Source organism: Ammospiza caudacuta, chromosome Z, assembly GCF_027887145.1.
Source record: "Ammospiza caudacuta isolate bAmmCau1 chromosome Z, bAmmCau1.pri, whole genome shotgun sequence".
NCBI lineage: Eukaryota > Metazoa > Chordata > Aves > Passeriformes > Passerellidae > Ammospiza > Ammospiza caudacuta.
In genome coordinates, this window is record NC_080632.1 from 15,993,913 (window position 1) to 16,021,411 (window position 27,499).

The window sequence follows — 27,499 nt, forward strand, 5'->3', positions numbered from 1 at the left end:
GGGAAAAAAGGGTGTGATGAGGCAGTAATAATTCAGTAGAAGGCAGACCTTCTGTGAACTGGCTGTCACTGCCCAATGGCATTTTAAGAGATCACACAGTGAGTGAATGAGAGTAATCAGAATGGCTACACATTACACTGTCTTATCCTGCAGCAGGAGAATGAAGGTAAAGTCCCCCATCTGTTAGCACTGAGAAGCTTATTAACTACTATTCTGCTAACAGTTAAGGAAAACCATATAAGACTGCCTAGGAGTTGGAAAGCAGGGTTAAGTCCCAGTACACAAATCATACATTAGCTATAGTTCACCTCTACCAAACCGCTCTTGTTGCCTTTACTTCACAAGCAGAAGTGCAAAGTTTTCTATATATCACATTTTTCCACTGAGATGAAAATACAGCAGCCACATTTCAGTGTTTACTGTAAAGGTTATGAAATCTAGACAGCAAATAAACTTTTCAAAGACTATTTGGGCAGAACATAAAGGCCCTTCAAGGTTTTAAAGAAACATCGCTAATTCTGAAAGAATTTGGATCTCAGATCAAACCCTTCATTAGTTTAGCACAAGTTATTTCTTCCAGATTGCACAAAAGAGGAAGGAGGGTCCTGCCACTGTCGAAGCAGCACTGAGGAACATGTTCCCTGAGGCAGCTCGGGGTGCAGCTGCAGTGGGAGCTGCAGGCTGAGCTCAGGCTGGGCCAGCCCAGGCACAGAGGCCCTGAGGAGCCCATCCTGGGCACACAAGGGCCCGGGGCCTGTGGCCCAGCCAGGGCACCGGACACTGGGACACGGCAGGAGCCGGCGGTCCCACACCTTCCCATGCTCGGTGAGGGGATAAAAGCCCAGGGGTTCCTTGGTTCTGGGTCCCTCCCCAGAGACACCAGCCCGAGCTGTTTGTTTGTTATTGTGCTGTGATTAAGTTATTTTAATGGCTGGGACATTCGAGACTGCTGTGGGAAACCTAGGTATGGAAACCTGGTGTGACTGTGTGAGTGAGGGGGCATAGCTGGGAAGAGGCCTTGGGTCCAGCTCAGGTGGTGCAAGAGTGACTGCCAGAGTGGATCCTGGATGGTTGAGCAGGGAAATTTCCATAACAGACAACAAGTAAAGCACCTATGTTTTCAACACAGTTAAATTCCTCCTGCTTTCTCAGCAAGATTCATAAATCTCATCTTGCAAGGACATGTGTCTTTTCCAAAGGAACCTGAGAAACTTACACGGCAGATGTCAACCTCACAAAAAATAATGGGCAAGATGTTTCCAGTAACTTATTGAAAATTCCAGCACAGTTCCACTAAGTCAGCACTGTAACACTCTGGGCTCAGTTTTACTTTCTGGAAAGCAGACAGTTACAGACAGTTTTACCTCAATTGCTGGAATAGTTTTGACTAGAGGCAGTATTAAAGCAGTCACCAAGTCTTGGTCTTTCATAAGATTCTTGTCTTCCTTGGAAGGAGTTAACAGCCAAACCTGAAGCTAGCCTATGATGACAATACAAAGATATTTTTTACCCTAGTTCTACTCTCTAACTCACCAGACTTGACTGCAGATTCCCCTCCATGTCACTATTTAAGCTTGAGGCAAAATCTTCAACTAGGAAAAGAAGAGAATGACAGAGAGGGGGAAGGGAAGCAGGCTGGTGTTCTTAGAACTCCAGTATTTCTTTTTGCCTCAAACAGTTTAGCCTATTTGAAAAAGACTTCATATCACTTTTACCTGCTCCTCTCTAGGGAATAAAGCTGTTTCATGTGTTCCAAGTAATGTAATGGAAGCATGAGAAGGACAGGAAAGTGAAAACAAGACCTCCACTTGGTCCAATGGCTAGTACTGATTGGTTTCAAAGACTCTCCCTTCAAGCCTGCAGAGCAACTGCATGACTCTGAGCAATGGCACTCAGCTGTTCAGACCTCCATGGGAAAAGGCACAGAAGAAGGCCTTGCCATCCTAGAAAGTACAATGAAAATGAAGTTACAAGTACACTTATTTATGTTTTCTCAGGAGAGATGACTGCATAACATATGGTCAAGCTTTACTTTCCCCTTTCTTCCTAGAAAAGGACTCTATTTGGTAAAGTCTCCCTAAAATGCACCTCCATCTATCTGAAGGACACAAAGACACTTCAATCATCACAGTCATGACCCATTAAGTTCCACCACAACTTCTACCTACCTTTACAGTTTCACTAGCCCCCCTGTGTAAGGAAACTGCTTACTAACTTGCATTAGTAACTGCATTAGCAAGATGAACACAGGATATGAGAGAATCAAGGAAGTCAGTCCTGAATTGCTTTCTTGTTAGCTGAAGGATTACTATTACATTCTTTAAATGTGTTCATCCACAAGACAGGCTAGGGAATGCTACCTGGCTCTTACTAGGGAGCTGTGAAAACAGGTACACAAGCAGGATCAGGTAAACTGCTAAGTCTTCCTTTGCAAGCAAATGTTTTGACCCTTCCTCAGTCACTACCACCTGCTGACAAAGGTATGAGAAGATGAAAAGCACGGGGCATACTGCAAGACTTTTTTTTTTCTATTAGAATGAAGGATCTGTAAAAACAAAGAGAGAAAAAAAAAAACCAACCCCACACAACACAAATGAGACTGTGATCAGTCTACGCTTTTCCCTACAGTGGTATCCTGTCACAACCACACATTACAGCATTAGTAATTCCCCTGCTGATGCTGCTTTTCAGCCTTCAGAATAACTCATTCTATGACCTATGTTTATCCAAACCTTTGAGGTTCCAGAAGCATTCTCCAGTAGAGAAGAAAAAAACCCCAGCAGTCCCTGCCTCCTAATTCAGAGTCACCAGAGAGGCCTCAGACTTCTTTCCTGCAAGGCTATAAGGGAGGTGTTGCGAAGGCTCCTCATCTCACTCCAGAAGTTTCCACAAATAATAAAACTAAAGAGATGAGGATTTCATGGTGATTCAGAACAACAACTTACTCAGTTTCATAACTACATTGCAATGGTATGATATAGCAGATTCATGTGCTACAATGAGACCCAAAATAAAACAAGTATTAATAGACAGGCAGGTAGACATCAAAATCAGAACTATAGAATTATTTTTTAAATAAGAAAAGAGACATGGTTTGGTAATACTTCTGATCTAAATATGGTAAAGACCTTGGCCATGTTTCAGAGTTCTGCTTTAAAAAGAAAAGGAAGCCTTGAACATTAGGATTTCCAAGCATAGGAACATTATTAGGGTGCCACTATATAGAAATATTTTATATTGGCAGAATTTGAATCTCAATTTAAGAGAGAAACAACATTAGCCAATTTTAGCCATTTCTCTGTGGAAAGATGCATTTTTTTTTTTGTGGTTCCTATTCCTTCTGATGAAGTAATAGTTGAAGGGTAAACTGTTCCAAGTAAAAAAAGATACAATGTTTCCTACAAGATTAAGACTGTTAAGAGTAAAAATGAATGACAGAACTGTGTTAAATGTGCAAGAAGAGATAGTTACTATTTTAGAGAAACTCCATTTTCTCCTGTGCAGTCTGAAAGTGAAACTTTGAAGTGGGCATTTGTAAAGAAATTATCTGTGGCCTGTAAAGGTTCCTCATCTCCATAGAAAATATTTGCTCCAGTACATACTGCCGTCTAAGTGGGCTGGAGGAATGTTAATCTTTCTGGACAAATATATCAAGTAAATTACCAGTAATGTTACTGAACACCTTTTGCCTTGGTAACTACAAGTGCCCAAAGCAGATGTCAACATCACCTAGGAGCTCATTATAATAAGAATGAGTTAGTTAAGAGGAATCAATATTTCAGCTATGAATGTAGTGGACTTTTCAGATCACTTTTCATATAAATATATATATATTACATTCATGACTGAACTACAACAGGTGCTGAAATAATCTCCAGCCACTTTTGGTTGGCAGCAGCATTTTCAGGCTACTTCATTTTATAATCAGCTGTAGAGCTATCTGAACCAGCAACTGCATGACAGCTAGTTTACAGCTGAGGATCAAGACTATGATTTTAGTGGATAACAGACGAAATGTAGAAAACACTTCCAGCAACAAGCTTAAAGCATTTCAGAAAAGGATAGACATAAAAAATAAGATGATTAACAGTGAACGAGTAGCAAGGCACATTCACCTTAAGGGAACTCAAACCAAGTGAGTGTCAGATTACTTAAATGAACAAACTGTGAAGTTAATGAAAGAAACTGGCCTTGCAAGTTTACAAACAGTTCTATTTAGGAATCAGAGACAAAAAAAAAAATAAACCTACGTTGACATGTTAAAAGCTTTTTCCACAATTTCAGACACTGAAGTAAGTTCTGCTAAGAAAAGTCACATCTTCAACACGTTCACAAGGTACTAAAAGACACTAAGTTCTTGTCCTTAAGATAGGAAAACAGCGCAAGATGTGAATATCCAGCATGACCTCCAGTTATTCCACAAAGAAAGAAGTACTAGAAAAGAGAATATTGCTTTGTACCTTTGTTGTAACCCTGTATGTAATGTATGTCTCCATTGTGCACACGTGTTTTTTGGGATCATCAACAGTAACAAAGAGGTCTCTAGTTTCCACATCCAAGTCATCATCCAACTGCAGTCTGTTGAGGAGAGATGAGGAGGAGGCTGGGCTAGAAGTGTCCACGGGTGTGCCATTGGGCAGGCTGAGATCCTGTATTGGTGAGAAAAAAAAAAAAAAGGAAGTTTTTAATAAGCTTAACAGATTCAAGGTAAAACATAGTATTTTCAAAGACACCATAGACAAGCTTCTCTGATACATTATAAGGGTTGTTTGTTTCAGCATCTCCAAGGACCACCCTTTTCCAGGACACCTGGGCAACATAATAAAGTCTTCAAGCATTACGCTGAGGATAAAGCACATTACCAATATACCTTCCCTAAGTACAGCACAATCTGCTTTCAATTCCTAAGGAAGGACAGCATTGCTGAACCAACACTTCCCGGTGAGACTGAGCCAACCTAGACTGAAAACAAAACAGCTAGGCAAATCAAGAGACCTTATAAGACAGGTTTCAGGCGAAATGGCAACAGTTCAGCTGTCTGGAATGCAGTTAGCTTTCGCCTCTGCAGACTCCTATGTGGAGGAAGGAGCAAAACTTCCATCAGAGGCCTCCCATCCAGTGTATTAACCTCCACACAGGTTGACAGCAGCCAGAGTCTGAACTGCCATCACTGCAGCATGCAACAGTCACAGATCATACTCTCCCGCACAAGAGTCTAGGCACACCTCCTTTTTGGAATCCTAAAGCAAATGAAAACACTACTTTTTCCTTGCAGAGGCCCTCATTCCCATTCTCCCCAGCCTAAGTGTCATCCAGCACCTAGAGAAGAGAGAGACCAAAAGATCCAGCAAGTCGCTATTTTAGGAAGAAAAATACAGCAAAACAACTTTCTAGCCAGCTTGGTACATCCACACACCTTCAAATCTCACACTTCAATACAAACCAACTACTCCATAACAGCAGTTATCGAATGTGAAAAATGCGTATTTTGTGATTGGCTTTTCTCAAATATTAAAATGAATATTATATATGTGGTGTTAGAAAGTAATGTTGTGGTGTTAGAAAGTATTGCTGTATTAATTCTCTTAAGTACTGTGTAAAATATAGTTTTAGGTTATAAAAAAATGTTAAAATAGAAACTATGCTATGTAGGATACTTTTTTTAAAGAAAGGACTTGCAGTGAGAAAGCAGCCACCAGACACCTAAATCTTTCAGAGAAAAAGAATTTATTGCCCTCTTACCAGAAGAAACAAACTTCTTCCCACCTTGAAGGCGCTGTTAGGATTCCGAGGAAGAAGTTGATGATGACCAGACAGAATCCTTTGTTTGAATGTAATTTATGCATCATGTATGAAGTGTATGAATATGCAAGCTTTTAAGGGTTAATCCTCTGTTAACCCTAATGGGTGTCTTTTTTCAGGCCCGTGCTGCCCAGAGAAAGGTACCCAGACGTCCGTAACTCTTTGTTTCTATTGTCTCATATTGTACTAATTCAAATTGTCCAAATTATTATTACTCTAATTGTATTATTACTCTAAGTGTATACTATTTTTATAACCATTTTATTACTATTAAACTTTTCATATTTTAAAAACAAATTGTTGGCGTTTTTCACATTGCACTTGCATAAATATCACAGCAACTTAACACGTTTTTTGCTCTGGTTTTATAGCAGAGGGAGCTGTCAGTGTGTGACAAGTTGTACAGAGAAAGTCCTAAGGATCAATGCCTCTTCTTTTCAGAGAAGACAGAACAGTTTTTTGTTTGCATCTTTTTAATAGTAGCACAGGAATAGATTTATCCACAGAGTGATTTCCCTTCTTGCTAAACAGAGAAACATCACTACAGCTAAGCACCACATTAACTAGAAGTGTTTTAGTTACACAATTACTTCCAAGACCCAACTTCACACAACTGTAAGTGGCCAGACAAAACATAACATCTTAGCAAAGCAATCACATGTGAATGAGACCCCTTCTGTTCATCAATGCTCCTTTAGCCAAAGGTACAGAATCACAGGCAAGAGCTTTGAGATAAAGTTACTTAAAAAGGTCAGCTTTTGATAATGGCTAAAATCACAGCTAAATTTCTACCAGTCATTGTCCATCATCATGGGTGTACTGGGATTTCATGAAGAGCCATGTTGCAGTACTGCAGAACTGTGGCAGCATTGCTCTTCACCTTGAGGGCTGCCTTATGAAGTAGAGAAAATAATTGTTTAGCCTAGACATTTTGGGAAAGGGGTAATCTAAACTATTGTGTACTAACTGAGGTTAGATATGTTCCCTCAGCTAATGTACAGAAGCAGCTGCCAACAAATAGATGGTTTCACATTTAACTGGCAGGTGAGCAAGACAGGAAGTCAGGCACTCAAATGCTCTCAGGAGGGCAAAAGAGCAGGAGGAGCAAGGCACAGCTTGCCAGCTCAGACATGAGGTAGACACTTCAAACTACACAAGCACCTCGCTCAGATTCAGCATAGGAGGAACATGTACAACAGGAGGAAGCAATGGCACAGTAACTCAGTAGATAAGAAGTTCTGTTGAAATTACACAAACAGAATTAAGCTGTAGACAGGATAAGGTTAACAACAGGAGATGGATTCAGAAAATCTGCAGTTCATCTAGACAAGAGAATTTGGCTGAGCAGAGTAAAAAGCAAAGCAAACCTCAGGATACCACAGTAGCTTCATACCTTCATACCACAAGAAGACAAATTTGTTTCTGTTTCCAAAGCAAAAGACAGCTCACCATTGCCCATGTGCATTGAGCATTAACGTACAACTTGCACCAGAACTACAGCCAGTCATATTCTAAGCTTTCAATAGGACAATTAACTTGCAAAAACAGCTTAAGCCTGATTCCACAGGAGATCTCAAAAGCTTGTAATAAAACTTTTCCAAAGTTTTTTCCAAAACTTTTCCAAAAGAGAGCTTAAAGCATGTGATGGAATCTGCTTAAAATATGAGAATCTAGAAAAAGAACCAAAGATGGAGCTTGCAGTCAGTTAGCTGCTAGCCAGTTAGTATGAAGATAGCACTTTCCTCACTAATTCTCTTGGGAAGTTACAATAACATACGAGTATGTCTTGCACATTTTCAGCAGCACAGAAGTCTGTGAAGGTTTGAATTCACTTCATTTCACTTGAGTGTATTCATGCAGTCATGGGTCCTATGGAATGTCTGGGGTGTTAAAGGCTGTGATAGCTCTATATTGGATGAAAACACTCCAGACCTACAAGCAAAGCTTCTGTACCAGCAGTGGCTCAAATCAGGAGAGCTGCTAGCTGTGGTGGCGGGGAAAGGAGAGATGATGTGTTACTGTGCTGTACTGCCTCATCTGCAGGATCCTCCCCTGGAAAAGACAGCTGGCATCATACCCTGCTACTTGGCTACTTTTCAGTAGATGAAAGCCAAGTTAGAAGCTAACTATTTCTCCTCCTGAAAGGGTGCAACCTCCTAGATAAGTGCACTAGAAACAACACAAACAGCTGCTGAATCCTCATTTAACAGTACGCAGGATCAGTTTTGCTGAAGTCTTATGCTATTGCTAGAAAGATACAGGCTTTGAAGTATGACAGCAAGATACCTCAGGCTGCAATCCCACCATTAGAGCATCTCCATGTCATGTTAATTTCCCAGCCTTTCTTCCATGAGACTTGGGTGATTTAATTTTTTTCTTTTTTTGGTATTCAGAAAACAAGACTGCAGCATTTGCGTTAGTCTGCTTTTACCACAGGAAGAGGAGTATGTCCTGCAGAGCCAAGTAGGAAAGGAGATATGCAGCCACCTGTGTTTCTACCTGTTGGTAGAACTATCATACCCACAAGCATCTGAAATACTAGCTAGTATTATCCATTTTATATAAACAAGCTAGCAAGCTGTGTCTGACTTCAGTGCCAGTGGCTCATGCATCAGCTTCACCTTTAGGGCACCAAGTAGCTGCCCATCCATGTTTTAAGTAACTCTCTGAGGTAGTATTGTAAGAGACCAGCACAGTCCAGGTCACAGCAGGCACCTACTGCTTTCAAAGCCTTTTGTCAAAGTACCTGTTACTCACAGTACTCAGTCTGCCATAAAGCTGAGCAGTCCCACAGCAGAGAGGAGGGGAGGCTGCTCCTGGTTAGCCAGGCAAGGTGGCTTGGAGAACATGTTTTGCCAAGACATTCTTCACTTCTTAGTGAGCATCCACAAAGATTTTTCTGAAGTTTCAAAGTTTTTTTCAAAGTAAAGAGTAAAGATCCTTAGTCTCTGTTCCCCACTTCCTCAGGACAGTCTAAACAGCTTTGTCATCTGTTGAAGTAGGTCAGGTCAAGGTGTAGCAAGGCCTGGATCACAACCTATAGTAGATACAGTATGATATTCAGACTTTCAGGTTCATGAGCTACTGGTTCTTGCATACAGCTGTGAAACAACCACAAGAGCAGGCTTTTCATGCATTCCTAGGAAGTTCCCAGAATTCCTTAAGACACTTGAATTTATGGGTACAGAAGTCAGGTGATTTTAGCAGCATGTTTGGTATCCTACAGTACCAGGCAAGTAGGCCTGAACTGCCTGTGCTGGAAATGCAACCTGGCAACTATGCAGGCTGCCATCTGGTAAAGCTGCTTCACATTACTCTGCTAAATCATGCTCTCCTTGACTAGTCAGCCAGCCCAGAAACAGATATTAAATCTATCAAGAAGTTCACTTCTTCCAAACATAAAATTCAACTGAATTTTCTATACTAGAAGTCTGTATGTGAGATTCAAAATTAGTTGGGAAGTTTCCAACTGTTGACATCTTCTCCCAGGAGATTTTCCACAACTCCATTTACAGAGCAGTTTGGATCCACACGAAGCAGAAACTTCAGGAGCTTGGTATTCAGTCTTCTGGATGGCAGCCTCCCCCCAGGGAGTAGTCTGCCAGAGAAAACATCCAGAATTCAACCTTAAGGGCCTAAATTTCCATAGGTATTGTTTTATTGTGAAGACCGTGGAGTCTTCTGCTGAGTTACAAGCAACTACAGTTGTACAGTTAATACTACAGTTTCCAGAAACTGAATGCTAGTTTTCACCTATCCTGCCTGAGCAAGTGTACAGCTTAACCAGACAGCTTTGCTGTCAAAGCAGCAGTCCATGAAGAAGCAGAAGATGTGGCTAAGCCAGGTCTTCCAAGCACGAATAAACTCACCTCTGCAAAGAGTTACCCTGAACCCATGTGATGCTGTGGGCACACTGCTCCCATTTAACAAGTATTGTGTGACACTAAGAGACATTTAGAAATGTTGCTGTTTAGAGGTGCACTTAACCCTAAATTCCCCTGCATAACTTAGAGACCTGAGAGCCAGGCATATACTGCTCCTAGAACCCCATTGTTTTGCTTCCAAAATTCAGAGTGCTGCAGACTTTCTCCTTCTGTTTCAAGGTATTCCATTGCTTTCTGCCATTCATTTCACAGAGACACAATGACAGAGCCATGTTAAGCAGACAACAATTCCACACAATTATAGCCGGGTTTTGGAACACTCTTATCTCCATAACTTCAGTACATGACAGTAAGTCATAGGGAAATGGCAGCCAGTGACTGGAAAACCAGTCACTGGTTTAGACACAAACATTCCTGAGGGCACTATAAAAGCTTACATGAACTTGGCTTTCACACATCTATTCGTAACACTCCTTGTCTTATCCCAGCAAGTTTTGAATGCAGGTATTTTTTGTATAGGTCAACTCCATATAGAAAGAAAAAGCACTTCTGCATCTTCCAGTACACCTAGATTAGCTCATCCATGTACAGTATTCTATCAGAAGACCCACCTGTTTAGTGAAATTTCAGTCTACACAATACTATTATTCAATACCAGCTAGATACAGAACAACAGAAGAAAATGCATTTACTTCCCCTTTACATATGTTCAATTTCCTTCTCTATCAGGCAGGAAGATCAGATTTTGTTTTTTAGAAGTCACTTCTGTTTCTTCACATGTCTGAGGCAGTACATGTCCCAGCCTCTTGCACTTGCTTTTGAACAGTAATTTACGGCACCAAAGTGGGCACACAGAGTGCAGAGAAGAGAGAATGCTGTGGACACAGAAGGGATGGAAAGAACAAGGCAGTCATACTCAACTGGGTTAAAAAAAAAAATCCCCACAGTTAAATGCCAAAAACCCTGTTCATTTTCAAGAAGAAGAACCATGTTCCTACACTGATCCACAAATAAGACAGTGCTAAGTTGTTTGACAAAAACTGAAGAACTGTGATAATAAATTTCTACTCTACACCTACCGTCCTGGAAAAGGGTAAATTGTCACATGTGCCAGCTCCTGATATCCTTCTCCAGTACTGGAAGGGATGGTACAGTTTATGTGGATGTACTCACAAGGAACAAGATGATACTTTCCAAAGAGGTCAGTGTTTTCCATTATAATAATCATCTAAAATCAGACTGTAAGGTTGAGGCCATTTTAAGAGGAACAGAGAGTAAGAACAAATCAAAAGGAATCCCTCTTGCTCTTAAAATGTGTCAGTAGAGGAGGAACAATGATAGGTTGCTGAGGACCCAAGCGAAATTTAAACTTCTTAGCTGTGAAGGGTATTATGAACCGAGTCTGTGGGCTCTGCAGGGTCAGGTAGAAAATACCCAATTTAACAGGGCCACGCTTCATCTCTAAAGTTTCAGCAATACAACTGGTGTTTTGCTCATCTAGCCAGAAATCCACTAGATAAAGGCTAGACCAATTTGCTCTCAGAATATTTTAAACAAGTGTCCAAGTGCAACATGCTGCCAAGCCATGAGTCTGGTGACTTTGCTCTGGTGTTCATCATTTGAACTACTATTTCTGCTCTGTAGGTCAGATTTGGCTAGAGACACACTCCTCAGCATCCCTGGAAAAAAAAGGAATTTAAGATGCAACAGCTAATCATGATGGCCTGCAGTTTGGCACTGCTTAAGGCCTGGGATCATTCTTGCTTATACAGGTATCATACTTGGAATAGTGCTTCTTTCCATTTCAGCTGGACAGAGAAACACTGAAACAAGCTTCACAGAGGCACCACATGGTTGACACAAGCATTTTCCAAGCCTTCTCATGTAGGTCATGGGATTCACACCTTGTTTCTGAGGTTAACAGCCAAATTTCATAGGATGGATTATTTTACTTTGTAGTTTGTTTTCTAATAAGTCATCCCAGTTAAGCTAAACAGAACAAGAATGTGGGCACAGAAACATTCTGGCAAACAGCATTTGCAGGAACAGTGATAAGCTATCTCCTACCTCTGTTGCTAAAGTCTTTAGGGACACAGCTATAATACAGCTTAGTTTCAGCATTCCTGTGCACCAGGGCAAAACAAAGTGTCAGAAGAAAGTGTCAAGTACCACATCAGACTATCTGCTCATACAGTCAGTCTGGCTATAAATCTGTCTTCTCACAGTCCATAAAAAGCAGGTTGCTTTCTGTAGTCCAGAATGGGACTGTGCAAATACCATTTAAACCTAAATATGGTTCAGGTTAGACTCTAAAAATCAGGAATGTGAGTGGAATCTCATAGATGTTTTACAACAGTTTACAACAGTTAAGACAAGACTTTCAATACTAGTAATAAGCCATGTTACTGTGCTGCTTTGTGCATGAAAGGCCAAATGCCTTTGGAGGACAGGCATCTGGAAGATGAAATGGGTTATTATTTGCAGCAGACATTAATAAGGCAAAATGTAAAGGTATAATACACGTTTTGAACTTACTAACTGCCATGAAGCTGACATGCACACTCCCAAAATCCTTTGGACAGGAAATAAAGTGCAAGGAATAACTGCAGGATTACCATAGCTTCCTTACAGTGGTAAATATCAAGAGGTAGCTCATCCACAAGAGCTGAAAATAAGAAGTTTCAGATACAAGGCTAACTTTTACATCTGTTTTTTTAGAGCACCTGAGTCCTTGCAGAAGGCTGAATCTGTCTTCCTAAGCAAACTGCCAGGCTGGCAACTGTGCAGCATGATTAGTTCAGTTGTGTTTAAGCTGCAGAAAGTAGTATAAAAGTGCTTATGACCTGATGGAAAGCAAGAGAGTTTAAGATTTGGGCAGAACTTGGATGCTCCTTTAAAAGAGCTAGAGGTTTTTTTTCTGTCCTTCTATCGTTTTCAGTAGTAGGCAACAGGCACCAATTCAAGTCTATCTTCAGAGCTCAAAGGCCTCCACAAATGGGAGAAGCTACACGTCCTTAGAAACATTCAGAAAATAATGGAATTTATGACCTCTAGCTCTGTTAAGCTCCATGTCTGTAGGGAAGTTTTTGTTCCAGTAATATTATTTGTTACGTGGGATTCTGCAGTTGTGTGCACAAAAACACCACAAACCATTTCAACATGTTAAAGAGCACCTTGTCAACAAACAAGGGTAAGGAACCCTGTGCTAGGTTTGAAGCTTAATTTTCAGAAGCTGAGCGCTGACCTTCTAAATAGCAAAGCAGCAGCCAGGATTTCAGACCATGAGCTGGAAAACTTGAATCCTGCATATGATTAGGAATCATTCCCAGTCCAAGAAACTAGATTTATATCTGATTACAGATGGAACAGTTTATTAAGCTTGTCCAAACTAAACTGCCTTCTCCTAGAGATATACAGTTTTGTGTTAAAGCTCTGCAGACATATCATGCAGAAGTTGAGGTTTTCCCTCCACTCTCTAGAAGCAGGTTTAGTTACATCTGTTATCTAGCTACTCAGTGTCACCAAACTGTTCATTTGGCTTTTGAGAGCAAACAGTAATATGCTGGGATTTTTCATTGTGAACAGATGCAAAGGACTGAGGAGAAACAGAGAAGAAACAGGAGAGAAAGAGATAAGAGGGCTGGAAAGCACTGTAGTATGCTGGTGATTACTTCATTTAAACAAGAAAGAATATGCATACACTACAATAGGGGTTCCCTCATGCTCTCTGTTTCAGATGACTTGCAATAGTTTTCCTGACACAGACCAGTGAACATTTTGTGAGAGCAGGTCAAACTGACAAGGTATCACTGTGCAAGTAACAGAGGCCAGAGGCAAAGATACTTAGAGGGGAGAACTCATGTTTACATCTCATGCTGTGGAAGACCTGGAGGAGTGTACTCTTGGAGAAGCTCTCAGAGTTAGTTTATGCAGGTGCAATTTAAGCGATATCCCTCTATCACATTTGCTGATATACAAGACATTTTCCAGTAGAAAGGCATTTGTTCTCAAAGGGATAAAATAAACAAAGTGCTTATCTGTTGAAAGGAAAAAAAAACCCACAACCCTAACCAAACCAAACAAACACAGCAACTTAACCAAACAACCTAACCAAACAACCCTAACCTAACCAAACCAAACAAACCCTAACCAAAATCCACACAGCATGACCACTTTAGTTGCTCCTTTGAGGAGAAAAACTGAGGAAAAGCAATCACAAAATATTTCCTCACAATAAGAAAATCAGTATCTTAGAGACTGATAGACTTTTGTATTGGTTTTGCACAACCTGGTTTCTGGTAGCCAGGGAGCCACAGAGGTGGTTTCTGTGAGAAGTTGCTGGAAGCTTCCGCAGTGTCCAGCACAGCCGAACCCTGATGGCTCTGAAGATGGACATGCCCCTGGCCAAAACCAGAGAAGTTGGTAACACCTCTCTGACAACATATTTAAGAAGAAAACCAAAACAAAATCACAGGTTTTTGCTTCTAGTCAGAGAAGAGAAGGAGGTGAGAACACGTGAAGGAAACAACATGGATACACCAAGGTCAGAAGGAGGGGGAGGAGGTGCCAAGATTCCTCTTGCAGGCTGTGGTGAGACCATGGTGAAACAGTTGTGCCCCTGCAGCCCGTGGGGATCCATGGGGGATGCAGAGATCCACCCACAGCCCATGGGGATCCACGGGGGAGGCAGAGATCCACCTGCAGCCCATGGGGATCCACGGGGGATGCAGAGATCCACCCACAGCCCGTGGGGATCCACAGGAGATGCAGAGATCCACCCACAGCCCGTGGGGATCCATGGGGGATGCAGAGATCCACCCACAGCCCGTGGGGATCCACAGGAGATGCAGAGATCCACCCACAGCCCATGGGGATCCACGGGGGATGCAGAGATCCACCCACAGCCATGGGGATCCACAGGGGTTGCAGAGATCCACCCACAGCCCATGGGGATCCACAGGGGATGCAGAGATCCACCTGCAGCCTGTGGGGATTCACAGGGGATGCAGAGATCCACCTGCAGCCCATGGGGATCCATGGGGGATGCAGAGATCCCTCCCACAGCCCGTGGCGATCCATGGGGGATGCAGAGATCCACCCACAGCCATGGGGATCCATGGGGGAGGCAGAGATCCACCCACAGCCCATGGGGATCCACGGGGGATGCAGAGATCTACCCACAGCCATGGGGATCCATGGGGGAGGCAGAGATCCACCCACAGCCATGGGGATCCACAGGAGATGCAGAGATCCACCCACAGCCATGGGGATCCACAGGAGATGCAGAGATCCACCCACAGCCCATGAGGGAGGTGCCCATGCCAGAGCAGGTGGATGTCTGGAGAGGCTGTGATCCAGCAGGAGAATTGGTGGAGAGGGCCCTTGCTCCGGGCTGGAGCAGCCTGTCCTTGGAAGACTTCACCCCATGGAAAGTGACCCGTGCTGCAGCAGTTTTGGGACGACGTCTGCCCAAGGGGGGAGTTCATGCTGCAGCAGGCGCAGTGTAGCTGCTGTCTGTGAGAGCGGACCCATGCTGGAGAAGTTCATGGAGAACTGTCCCCCATAGGAGGGACCCCACGGCTGACAGGGGAAGAACTCCTCTCCCAGAGAAGTTGAAGAAAATCTCGGTGATGAACTGACCAAAACCCCTATGCCCTGTCTCCCTGTGCTGTCGGTGGGGAAGAGGGAGGGGCTAGGGGGAAAAAGGTGTTTATGGGCTTATTTTACTTCTGATTATCCTCCTCTCATTCTGTTATAGTCATAAATTCACTTTGTAACTTAAGTTGAGCCTGGTTTTCCCTTGAAGTGTTTTCTCCCGGTCCTTATCTCAATTCATGAACCCTTCATTAATTTTCTTTCTCTCCACAGCCCAGCTACGGCAGGAGATGGTGAGTGAACAGCTTTCGTGGGTGCCTGGCATTGAGCCAGCTCAAACCACGATAACTTGAGATCTACAGACTAATCCATCTAGAAAAACACCTTTTAGTTAATAGTCTAGGCTTATCACAGCCACAAAGGCACATAAGAGGCACACATGGCTTCAAGTGAAGTCTACTGCTCCAGAAGCAGGCTAGTCAGCACACTGGCAGTCATCATACAAATTGTGAAGAGGTCAGGATGATCACTTGCAATAATAAAGGGCATTGATTAAAGATGTCCACAGATTTTCTGGGCAACAATCCAAAACCCACAATTTCATCTTGTCAATTCAAAAATTTCACTCAATTTGTGTTATTCTGGCATCTAAAAAGCTAAAGCAAAGGTTCCACCCAGAAAATCATGAGCTTCTATCGTCTGGGTAGTCTATCATTACCAGATGCCGCTGCTTTCACCACAGTTAGCTCAAAGCGCCTGCTGCTAACACCATCTGCACCAGCGATGGGGAGGAGGCTTCCCAGCCCCTGAGCAACACCTGTCGGCAAAGGATCCCTTTTCAAGGAACACACAGAGTCATTCAAGCTTACTGGAAAAGTGAGAAAAGAGAAACTTTACGGTAGGGGAGCTTTTTCAGACTTAAACTCAGCATGAAGTCAAAGCACAGATTGATAATCATGACAAAAGCATGTCCTTCAGTGCTGTAAGCCTCCCATTACTAATAATACTACAGATCACTGCACTAGTAATACTATTGACCACTCCGGGACAGGAAGTGAGGTTGTCATTCTCACAGGTCTCTGTAATTTGAGGCATGATCTAAAAGCAAGTTTACATTTTACATTGTCTACATTTTCCTGCAAACTAGAGTACTACACATTTTTCCCATGTCTTTGCTCCCATACGTTTGTGCAATGCTTGTCCTCAACCAAGATACCTAAGACAACAAAGGAGAAACTCATCTTTATGGGTTATAGACACCACCACTTTCACTTCCAAAGTACCATGCCACCTGTTGTGTATCGATTCACAGAAGTCACAGTGTAGAAGCTCTGAATGTGGCTCTAAGACAATAATGCTCTCTAACAGGATTTATGCTTTCTGGACCACACCGATCACAGCTCTTGGCTAAACTCTTTCCTTGCCTGTTGTATGAACTTTGGATTATTGTCTCAATTTTCAGAACCATTTCACCTAGTTCCACTAACCAGCATCACTTAAGTGCTTACTCTAATAAATACCTCTTGATTTAAGTGAAAATCTGGTGGAGAATCAACAGTTTTGGTATTGTAACATCACCTCTAGATGAAGATGACATCTCTTTCCATCCCTTGACCTACCCAATTTATAAAGTAGAATTTGTCCCATAAATTCACCTGTCAAAACACAGAATCACAGAATAGGTAAGGTTGGAAGGAATCACATTGGGTCATCTGGCCCAGCCTCCCTGCTCAAGCAGCATTAACCCAGAGCATGTTGCACATTATTGCACCCCGACAGTTCTTGGATGTCTCTAGTGAGAATACATCTACATGAGCAGCCTGTTCAATGTTCCACCTCTTACGCAGTAAAGCTCTTCCTCATATTCAGCTGGAACTTCTCGTGCATGTGTCTGCTTCACTGGTCTTCGTCACATGGCTTGGCACCAGTGGAAGGGGCCTGGTCTATCCTCTTGACACCCTCCCTTCAGATACTCATCAGCATTGATGAGATTCTCTCAGTGGCCTCTTCTCAAGAAAAGCCCCAAGTCCATCAGCCTTTCCTCACTAAGAGATGCTCCATTCCCTTAATCTGCTTTGATGCCCTCTGCTAGACCTGCTGGAAGAGTTCCATGTGTCTCTTGTACTGAGGAGCCCAGAGCTGGACACAGCATTCCAGGTGAGGCCTCTCCAGGGCTGAGTAGAGGGGCAGGGTCACCTGCCTCAGCCTGCTGGCACTGCTCTTCATGATGCAGCCCAGGATGTCACCGGCCTTCCTGGCCACCACGGCACTGCTGCCTCATGGAGAGCTTGCTGTCCACCAGGACCCCCAGCTCCTTCTCCACAGAGCTGCTTCCCAGCAGGTCACCCCCAGGCTGTGCTGGTGCCTGGGGTTGTTCCTCTCCAGCTGCAGGACCCTGCACTTGCCTTGGCTGAATTTCAGACGGTTCCTCTGTGCCCATCTCTCCAGGCTGCTGAGGTCCCTCTGAAGGGCTGCACAGCCCTCTGGGCTATCGGCCACTGCTCCCAGCTCTGTGTTGTCAGTGAAATTGCTGAGGAGGCCTCTGCCCTTCATCCAAGTCATTGATGGGTAAATTAAACAAGACTGGGCCCACTGTTGGTGGGAGACACCATTAGGGACAGGCCCCCAAATAGAGTATGTGCCATTGATTATAACTCTGAGATATGTTGTTCAGCCAGCTCTCAATCCACCTCTCTGTCCACTCATCCAGTCCTCTCTCCCTGAGCTTCCCTATGAGGAGGTTTTAAGAGACAGTGCTGGAAGCCTTTCTGAAGACAACATCCACCGCTCATCCAACAGGTAGCTGTTTCTTGACAGCCAGCAATCAGGTCGGTCAAGCATGATTTAGTGAATCCATGCTGACTACTTCTGATCACCTTTTCATTCTCTCTGGATAAAGATGGCTACCAAAATTCATTGTTCCATCACCCTTCCAGGGACTGAGGTGAGGCTGAGTAGTCAGTAGTTCCCTCTGTGTCTCCCTTCCTGCCCTTTTTGAAGGCCATTTAAGTTGGACTGGCAATGGAAATGATAACTTATTAAAATAATTACAGCTTACTAGAGTTTTATTTCCATCTTCAACTGGTAATTGAACTGATAGCAACTGGTAGCTAGTAACTACCTTGCAGTCCGTTATTGCTCTTAGTAACTGGAAAGAAACTGTTCCCTCTTGTTTTTCAATAATTCATTAAGAGTAACTTTCCACAGATTTTACTTCACAGTTATAGCTGCCATGGTGTAATTCAGACCTTTTTTCACCATTGCATCCTAATGATGCAAGCAGTTTTTCCCAGCCACAAGACCTTGGAAATTTCAGATGCATAGAATCCAGGCTCAGGCAGTCAACTCAGTCACAACTTAAAGAGACAGTACATATCTTACAACAGGAAAGATCTTGCTCATGGTCAGCAGAGAACAACCCTCAGCAAAGTTATTTCTGAGGAATACACAAGATAAAATGACATTTTAAAATTGACTTATAAAAAGTCTTTCGCAGACTTAAAGCACATGCAATTTACAATCTTGAATATGCATTTCAGGTGTGGCAAGTAGATTTTCTTGCAGTGGCACTAAGTCCACTGCACCAAAAGAGCTGTCTGCCTTGTCTCCTGACCTACTTTACAGAGAGCAGTCTCCCAGCTCAGGGCTGGAGCAGCATGTGACAGCCAGACCATCTGTTTAAGATACCACAAGAATACACCACTATGCTAGAAGACACCAGAACAACAATTTGCACATAAATCTAAGAGCTGAGGTCTCCCAGATAGGTGTGTCAATGGCAAACCTTTGTTCTTTATCCTCTGCCCCTCCCACCATTAATTACAGGGACATGCTTCCTGAGGCACTTATAGTAGGAGGAGGCCCCCATACAACAGTAAAAAGAGAAATTCGTTATCAAAGTGGTTATCCCTTTCTATCCATGAATAAAGTTGGAGAACATTCAGCTACTTGGGTAAATTTAAGGCACTTGAGTAAGTTAAGGTTTGAGGATTTCTTCTCAACATCAAGCATAACTTTTTCCACCATGGCTGACAAGTTACTCCAACACTCATCCTTCTGAAACCTGTCTGAAGAACCAAGCTGCTCTATGTATGCTCTGAATATGTTTCCAATACTCTATCTCATTATGTATGAGGCAATCCTGTTTTGATTATTAATATTATGAAAGCTGTGCAACACTGAATTAAACCTCAAAGTATACACCCCTCCCTCCATTAAGCTGAAGTAAGAACCACAAAGTAATAACACTGTTGTACAGTAGAAGCTATGTTTAGCTTTACCAGGAGTGATTGAAAAAGTAATGGTACTAAAATAGTTATGCTGATTCAAGTGTTTGTTCTAACTTGCTAGCAATCCTTCATCTTGTTCAAAAAGAAGTTTAATTCAAGAAACTGGCTGTAGTTGTTTCATAGAGACCACTGAGTTTCACAACAGTACTAGAGCACCTCTGGTGCAAGATACCATGAAAGTACCCTTTCCCATTTCTAAACGGGAAGGCAACTGTAATCATTAAGGACCTAAATGATGGAACAGGGTACATCCTCAGCAGGTGTACTGAAAGTACACAACTGTATAGAATCCTTGATCAGATGTCTGTGCTGTCATTGACGAAGACCACAACAGGCTAGAGAAATGGGCTGTGGGATGCCTAAAAAATTTTGGTAAGAGGAAACGCAAAGTCATGCACCTGCCAGGAGCAACCCCATGCAGCAGTGTGTGCTGGAGGCTGATCGACCAAAAAGCAGTTTGGTACAGGGAATGAAAAAGAAACCCCACAGACCCCAATGGAAAAGTTGACCAAGAGCCAACAACAAGCCTCAAGGCAAAGAAGGCAAACAGCCTGGAGATAATAATGCTCAGGGAATCTTATCAGTAAGGATAAATATTTGATGGAACCATGTACAGAAGGAAGTAACAGACTCTTTTTAGTGAAAATATAAATACTGGAGGTTTCACTTACACATGAAAAAGATATTTTACTTTGTGGGTGACAGGATGCAGGAACAGGATGCCCAGAAAGCTGTTCAAAAAACAACTTCACAGCATCCTGGGCAGCCTGGCCTATCTGAGCCAAAAGGTTGGACAAGACAATATGCAGAAGTGGCTTCTAGCCTCAACTTCCCTGTGACTGTCATTTTTGCATCCCATAGATAGGAGCAGAGATCAATCCATCCATACTGACACTGTTTCCCAAGTTCACCAACTTCAGTTTGACTTTCTACAGTCTTCAGTCTCTCCCAAAACTGAGAATTTACCTCCAGCTTCCTTTAAGAACAATACATGGTGCCAGTCTAAGTTCTCATCTAGTCAGAGAATGAAGAAGTTTGTAGAAGCTCATGCAGATCTATTTTAAGTTTTCAGATTACACTGCAAACTGGTTTCATCTGTAGGTGGATAAGGTTAAGAGCAATAATCATAAAATAGCAACCAAGGAGGCTGGAAGTAGAGCTTCAAACTCCCAGTATATTTTTTGGAATTGGAGAAGTGCCAGGTTCCCTTTCAGAGTAAGCGCTATGTAACAGCACTCCAGCAAACACTGGAGTATATTTGATAAGGTGCTAATAAGAAGTCCAGGAATTCACCAGAGTGGTAATTTGGAAACAGAGGAGCATGCAAACAATAGTTTTCAGTTAGTAACCAGAAGTTGGCACTAGGAGTTTTAGAATCCATCTCCATGAACTAGCAAATTCAAGGTACGCATTCACTACAAGCCTGGTATTCCACATCAGCTCTGGTATCTGCTTGATATACTGCCTGTAAAACAGCCTTGAAGCTCCCATCAGCTGTATAGAGTTAACTGAGGCAAAAACAAGGTAGGCAGAGCTTCCAAGAATAAAAGCTGAGAAAGTTACAGGTAGCTGGCCACAAGTACAGTAGCAGCAGTCAGAAATGTCTGAAAAACGACAAGGGAGCCCGAGTCCTAGGACAGGTGGGATATGAAATTTTTTGGAGTTCTTGGCAAGAAACCAGTGATGTGAATCAAGACTCTCAGCACACAGCTGCCAGCCTCAAGGCAGACCACAGCAAGAACAGCCAACACCACCGTGTTAGGAAGATACTCTTAGATTATACAAGTCTAGAGGGACCACAGCTAGACAGCAGCGGAACTAAGCCATACAGAACACTTCCTTTCTAACTCTGCACAGCCTGGCACTTCCAAATCTTAGCAGCAGCCTACTAAATCTGCATAGCCTCAGAGGGCCTGAATCCAAGTCTTCATGGAGCAAAATACTGTGATCCTCACCTCTGCTCTAAACTCAGTAACCTGTTAATACTGCCTTTTCTCCTCATTGTCAAAGCATCTGTCCTGGTGCACAGAACAGACCTGCTATTGAAAGTAACAAACTTGAGCACATGCACAAGCAGAACTTCCTTCTTTTTTAAAAAAGAGAAGGCAGAGAGAAATTCAGGCACTTCCACATGTCTTGCCCTCCTCAGCAGTGTATCTACTCTAAAAACCAGATCTTAATTAGCTTTTATGTGTTCCAAAAGCTAAACCAGCAAGGCTTCAGTTTTACAACTAATTCTACAACTAACCTGCCATGCAACTTGAGAAATTGTTTTCTTCTGCATGTTTCTCCTCCCATATCATGTTAAAAAAACCCCAACCAAATAAAAGGAAAAAAATCACACAACACAAGAAACATGGTAGCACTCAGGTTCAGCTTTAGCTGTCTCCTTATCTGAAAGCTAGCAAGGGTTAAGGGAGAATAAACTCAAAGACACTCACTCACTCAAAGGTGCTCAGGCATCAAGACAGTATTTTAAGCAATTAGATTTCAGGGGAACAGAAAGCTCTTTACAGGAGCACACAGCCAATATACTGTCATGGTTTGATGCTGGCACAATGCCAGTGCCCCCATGAAAATACATTCTCCCTGGTGCCTGCTGTGAGATGTGACCAGGAATAGAGCGAGACAGGCTGCAACTTAAGAATAAAGAAGAGAAAACTTTATTAACCTACAACAATATGTAAAAAGAAACACACAGAAAGAATGAAAAGCTTCCAAAAACACCCCTCCTCCCCCCACCAAATTTCCAATACATCCATCCCCCAAGTCACCAACTCTCGGTCCATCACCACCCTTTAGATAATCAATTCTCAGTTCATCAAGAGGAGAGGAGTCCCTCTTGTGCCATAGGCTTCCCCAGCAAACACCGTTGAAACCTCGTGTGTTTCCATGTCGCTCGTGGCACTGCCCAGAGAACATCTGCCATCGTGACCTCTTCCTTCCATGCCCAGTGCTCTCACCACTGCACAGGGACCAGAGCTGCTTCTAGGGTTTTCCTTTTAAAGGTGCTTTGTCCAGTTCCAAAAAGAGCACAGTCTCACCTTTGGGACACCTGTCCCCCCCAGATTTCACCCCCTGGGGCCAAGGGGTCTCAAGAACAGAGATCTTCTCCACTGAAGATCGAGGGCACCAACCACCCTCCTCACCCGTTGTCTCTGTTTACGCACTCCTTCACATAACATCACTGCACTCCCTTGGCTCCGAGCCATTGCCTCCCCCTAAATGCAGTCTCTGTGTCACAGGAAAAAAATGGTTCTGTCCATGGCTATACAAGAAAAGTCCAGCCAAAGGCCACTCCATCTCCTCCCACCTAAGATTCTTCTCAACTTCTCTCGTGGCCCATTTCCTCTTATCTCATCTCTATCTCTCTTCTCATCCAGCTCCAGGATTAGCATTTGCAGGGTTTCCATCATCCAAGAAAAGGGTTAAAAATCTCAGTCTCTGCCTGTCCAGAACTCCCACGGCTGCCTTGCTGGGCACCTTCTCCTCACCGCATCCCTCCCCTTCTCCTTCTCGGCCGGCCCTGCTATCAAATCTCAAGGTGGCCCAGGCACAGACACCGGCTCTCGCTCTCTCCCTCTCCCCTGGGGAGGGGGTGGCTGCCCGGTGCCTCCTGGAGCTCCTCCACCCTTCCACCCTCCAGGCCCAGGCCTACCTCACCCGGCCGCATGGCTTCGCCCCCGGCCCAGCCGCAGCAGCCGGGCAGGGCAGAGCTCTGAACCTTTCCCTGACCGGAACCAAGAGAAAGTTTTCCTAGGAGTTCTCTGCTTTTAACCCCCGTGTTCTCAGAGGCATATCCATGTCCCCAGTGGCCACACCAGGTGCGAATATTCAAATCTGAGCACCTATTGGTTTGTCCACAGCATCCCAAAAAAACTCACTTCCTCTCAAACCACGACATATATCAATGCTTCAGAAACAAGAATCTACAACTCAAGTGTTTCATGTCTCCTGCAACACGACTGTAAAAGTCAAGTGCTTGCCTAAAACGTCCTTTTCATTTAAGAGATAAGACACTGTCAAAAGTCAAGGTGTCCTGGTTTCTAAAACTATTGTCCATTATAAGTCAGGATAAAGACACTACTTCATATAACAAAAGTTCTGCAGTCCTCTTCCTAAGATTCAGAAAACTTGAGACTAGTCTACTTAGATGGCCTCAGTAAACAGCACAAAAGACTTTCCTTCCCTTTCCAATGACCTACTGCTCTAGTAGCATTAGCCACTGTTCTTGAACAGCGACCTAAGGTTTATGAGACATTAAAGTTACACAGGATTTGAAATACTACATTATTCCCATATTTGAATCAAAATCCAAAAGGAGACACAGAGGCATGTGTTCCTGTCCTCCAGGTTTCTCTGACTCAGTTTAGATAAAGTGGTGGTCTTTCTCAATGGATTAAAAAAAAAGTAAGAAAAGCATGCTTTAAAGAATACAAAGCAGTGATGGCAGAGGTTCAGCCACTTCTACGCTATACATCAGTGGCAATAAAAATTGAAGCCCTTTCTGGGCAGAAAACCTCCCTCTACTTTTGAACTTTCTCCACTCAGAGGATTTCAGTCTTAGATACTTAGATACTTAGATCGTTGAAGCTTGCAGCATATTTTAGGAAGCATTTGCTCAGAGGAAACACAAGGAAACCAGAAAAAGCAAATTATCCACTTCATGGTGATGGGCTACCTATTTTCACTAGCCCTCTTCCTAAAATGATATCCTAGTACATGTCTGAATATATTGTTCTTAAAGAATCTGACTCAAAGACACTTTGAAGCAGGAGACATGGACCAAAATTTCTGCAGTACCAATCTCCACCAGATTCTCCAAAAAGACCAGATAGAAGATTAGAACAGCTTCTAGTAAAGTATCAATAAATAACTAATGCAGAACTTTAAGCCTAAATCAGACTTGAATGCTGACCTCCCTTTATTACTCAGCTATTGAAGTTACTCAGCACTATTTGTTGATTAATGAGCCAGTCTCTTAAAAGACAATAATCCATCATCGGAGATTAAGATTTTTAAGATTAACACTGGAAGTGTCCAAGGCCATACTGGATGGAGCTCTGAGCAATTTGATGTAGTGAGGTGTCCCTGTCCACAGCACAGAGGTTAGACTAGGTCATCTTTGAGCTCCCTTCCAACTCAGACTATTCCACGATTCTGAGACTGAGACACACTAACCACCCAAAAAACGGTTTTATCTGCTTACCTACACTTATCCTACTCCCTCTCTATACTACTTAATACACAGTGCAGGCATTGCCTTAAAGTTGGAACACCTGTTTACTCTTCTTTTTTTCTGAGATGGGAAAGAAGTTACTACATTTTTTTTCTTGCCAGTGTGTGAAATATTAAGCTGAAGAAGGGATATCCTATACACAGCAAAGCTGTTGATCTCCTTCCATCAACAGGATAAGACATACGGCTTTTTCTGCTAATGCAGCTAGAAGGAAAAAAAATACCATATTCTCTTCCTACTAGATATGCTTTTATTCTGCAAGGATCATAGCCTAGTGTCATTTCCAAGTCAAGCACAGAACTGCACTCAAGTCTAAACATCACGTACCACAGACAATTTTGCTCGGCCTTTTAGAGTATTTCTATGCTGCCAAGTGCCTAGAACGAAATGGTACTACATGCAGGGTATAGGAAGGTGGATTTCATTTCTATTGCTGATGGAAAAACTGGGCAAGAACTTTCTCACTTATGAGAAGTTAGCTGACCAAAGCCTAAAGCTAGAGTTATTTCTGCTCCCAGGTTGTCAGGAATACCAACACACTTTTCAAAACCTCAAAGCAGTAAAGCAGAGAGAAGCTTGCTTGCACTCCAAAGCAAAGAAGTTCTTTAATACAGCTAAGGAAAGACATTATAGGGTGAAAGATACTCCTTATAACACTGCTTCTCACCAGTTATACAGCAATGTGGATGGACTGTGCCAACAGCAGCAGCTTCTCAGCTGGCAAGACTTGTGAATGCAGCTGCCAATTTCTATTGCTACAGGTTTGCCAGACATCAACCTAGTTAGATCATTAAACCATCTATCACAGACAAAACCCCCTCCAATTTCTACCCCTGCCTTGGTCACCCTTTTCTCCGCAGGTCATAAATTGATTCATTTGTTAGATGAAGGCCTAAGTTCTTGAAGAGAAGGTAAACCTTGCTTCTCACTAGAGTAACAGTGGGCAAATGTTCAAGAATAGGACTCCTTACATGGGCAGGAAGAAGTGCTGAATCCCTACATCACAGCTGCACACAGCAGATGGTGAAATACTGAAGAGGCCAGGCTACCTTGACTTACTTTCCTGTAGCATGGGAGGGTACTGGGCTAGATACTGCTGACAGCCTCAAGGCTTTTGGAGCCTAAGGGATCCAGCCTACCCAGAAGCAGCTCCATATTCCCCAGGACAACAGCCATAGAAGAAGAACTTCTTGCCACCACCAACTCAGTGAAACCTTGTATGCACGAACCACCTGTGCCAGAACTGCTTTTAAACCCACATCATCCTTTGCAGTACTTGCTCTCAGGAAATCCTACCTTAAAAATTTCAGGAAGACTTGTCTACAGGGATACAAGTCCTTGCAAGGGTAGTTAATGTATCAGCAGCGCTGTACTGCCACTACCGAATTATTACCAAGAGGAAGGCACTTCACAGAGTTCGCTAATGTCCTGTGAACATATGCCAGAGCTAGAGAAGGGAAAACAAACACAGATACTCCTGCAGAACACTGTGTTGGTACTAGTGCTGGGAAGAAGTGAGCAGGAATTCAGCCTGGAAAGGACAACCACAAACAAGCTGATGATAAGGAAACCATGCCAGCTCAAAGCCTTCCCCGTGAGGACTACAGGAAGGAGACGGCAAAGGAGCTGCAGAAATGCCTGAAAAATTTACACCGATCCGTAGAGTATGAGCCACAGGAAATATAGTAAATAAAATCCTGCCTCTCGCAACCCACAGCGCGACTACTAGTGTCCCAGACGGTTCCCCGCAGCAAGGGACACGATGTCTTCTCCCCCCGGAGCTGCTCTGTGCTCGTGCAATGGATGTCAACAGCGCCCAGGGCTTTATCTCCCCACGGCGAGACGAAGCCGGGAAAAGGGATGTGTCAGGGAAACAAACACACAGAGCCCTCCCCGCTCTACTTCAACACCAGAGGCCCCCTCAAATGCCGCAACTCCTTCCCCCGGGACATACCTTGTCGGCGATGCTGCGGGGCAGGAGCAGGTCGGGGCTAGGGGTGAGCGCCGGCCCCATCTCCTCGCTGCTGGACGTGGCCAGGGGATGCGGCATCTCCCGCAGCGACTTGGGCCCGGAGGACGGGAGGGGCTTAGGGACGCTCGCCGCGCCGCCCGACATTGCACCGGGGCCGGGCAGCGACCAAGGCAAGGAAGGAGGGAGCGGAGGCCGCGCCGCCTCGGCGAGAAGCTGCGGGGCCGCGGCCGGAGCCTGCCCGCCACCGCCGCGATACGAGGAGGCGCGGGAGGCGGCGGCTGCGGCGACGACGGAGGAGGAGGAGCGAGCGCAGCATCCGCCTGCGCCGCCGCCCGCCCCTTTCTAAAGCGACATCCGCACCACCTGCTGCCCCGCCCGCCCGGCCCGGCGCGGCGGCGGGGACACAGGCACCGCCCCCGGCGGACAGCCAGCGCAGCGGGGCGGGGCCGGGCGGAGGGGCGCCTGCGGCAGGCATCAGGATTCGTGGAGCCCCGGGCAGGCCGGGGGAGGCAGCGGCTCTGGTGGAGCCCCTGGTGGGCCGGGCCGGGCCGGGCCGAGCCGAGCCGAGCCGAGCCGAGCCGAGCCGGGGGAGGCACCGCGCCACCGAGCAGCCCCGACGGTGACCCCGGAGTGCGGCGGTGTCGCCGCACGCTGTCGAACGGCGGGTTAAGTGTCAGAAAAGCAATCCTGCTCCTCGACTTTTCCAGGTTCGCCGACC

General features: G+C 44.1%; 1 protein-coding gene across 1 annotated transcript in view; it reads right to left on the reverse strand.

Moving 5' to 3' along the window:
- The window catches only part of SNX30 (sorting nexin family member 30), a 49,696-nt gene extending 22,721 nt beyond the window's left edge, over positions 1-26,975 (reverse strand). Inside the window, exons 1-2 of the mRNA XM_058823948.1 lie at positions 26,764-26,975; positions 4,461-4,649 (exon numbers count right to left, since the gene is read on the reverse strand). Coding sequence (XP_058679931.1) covers positions 4,461-4,649; positions 26,764-26,925 — 351 coding nt within the window. The 5' untranslated portion in view covers positions 26,926-26,975. The remainder of the gene's footprint in view (positions 1-4,460; positions 4,650-26,763) is intronic.
- Positions 26,976-27,499: the final 524 nt, after the last annotated feature.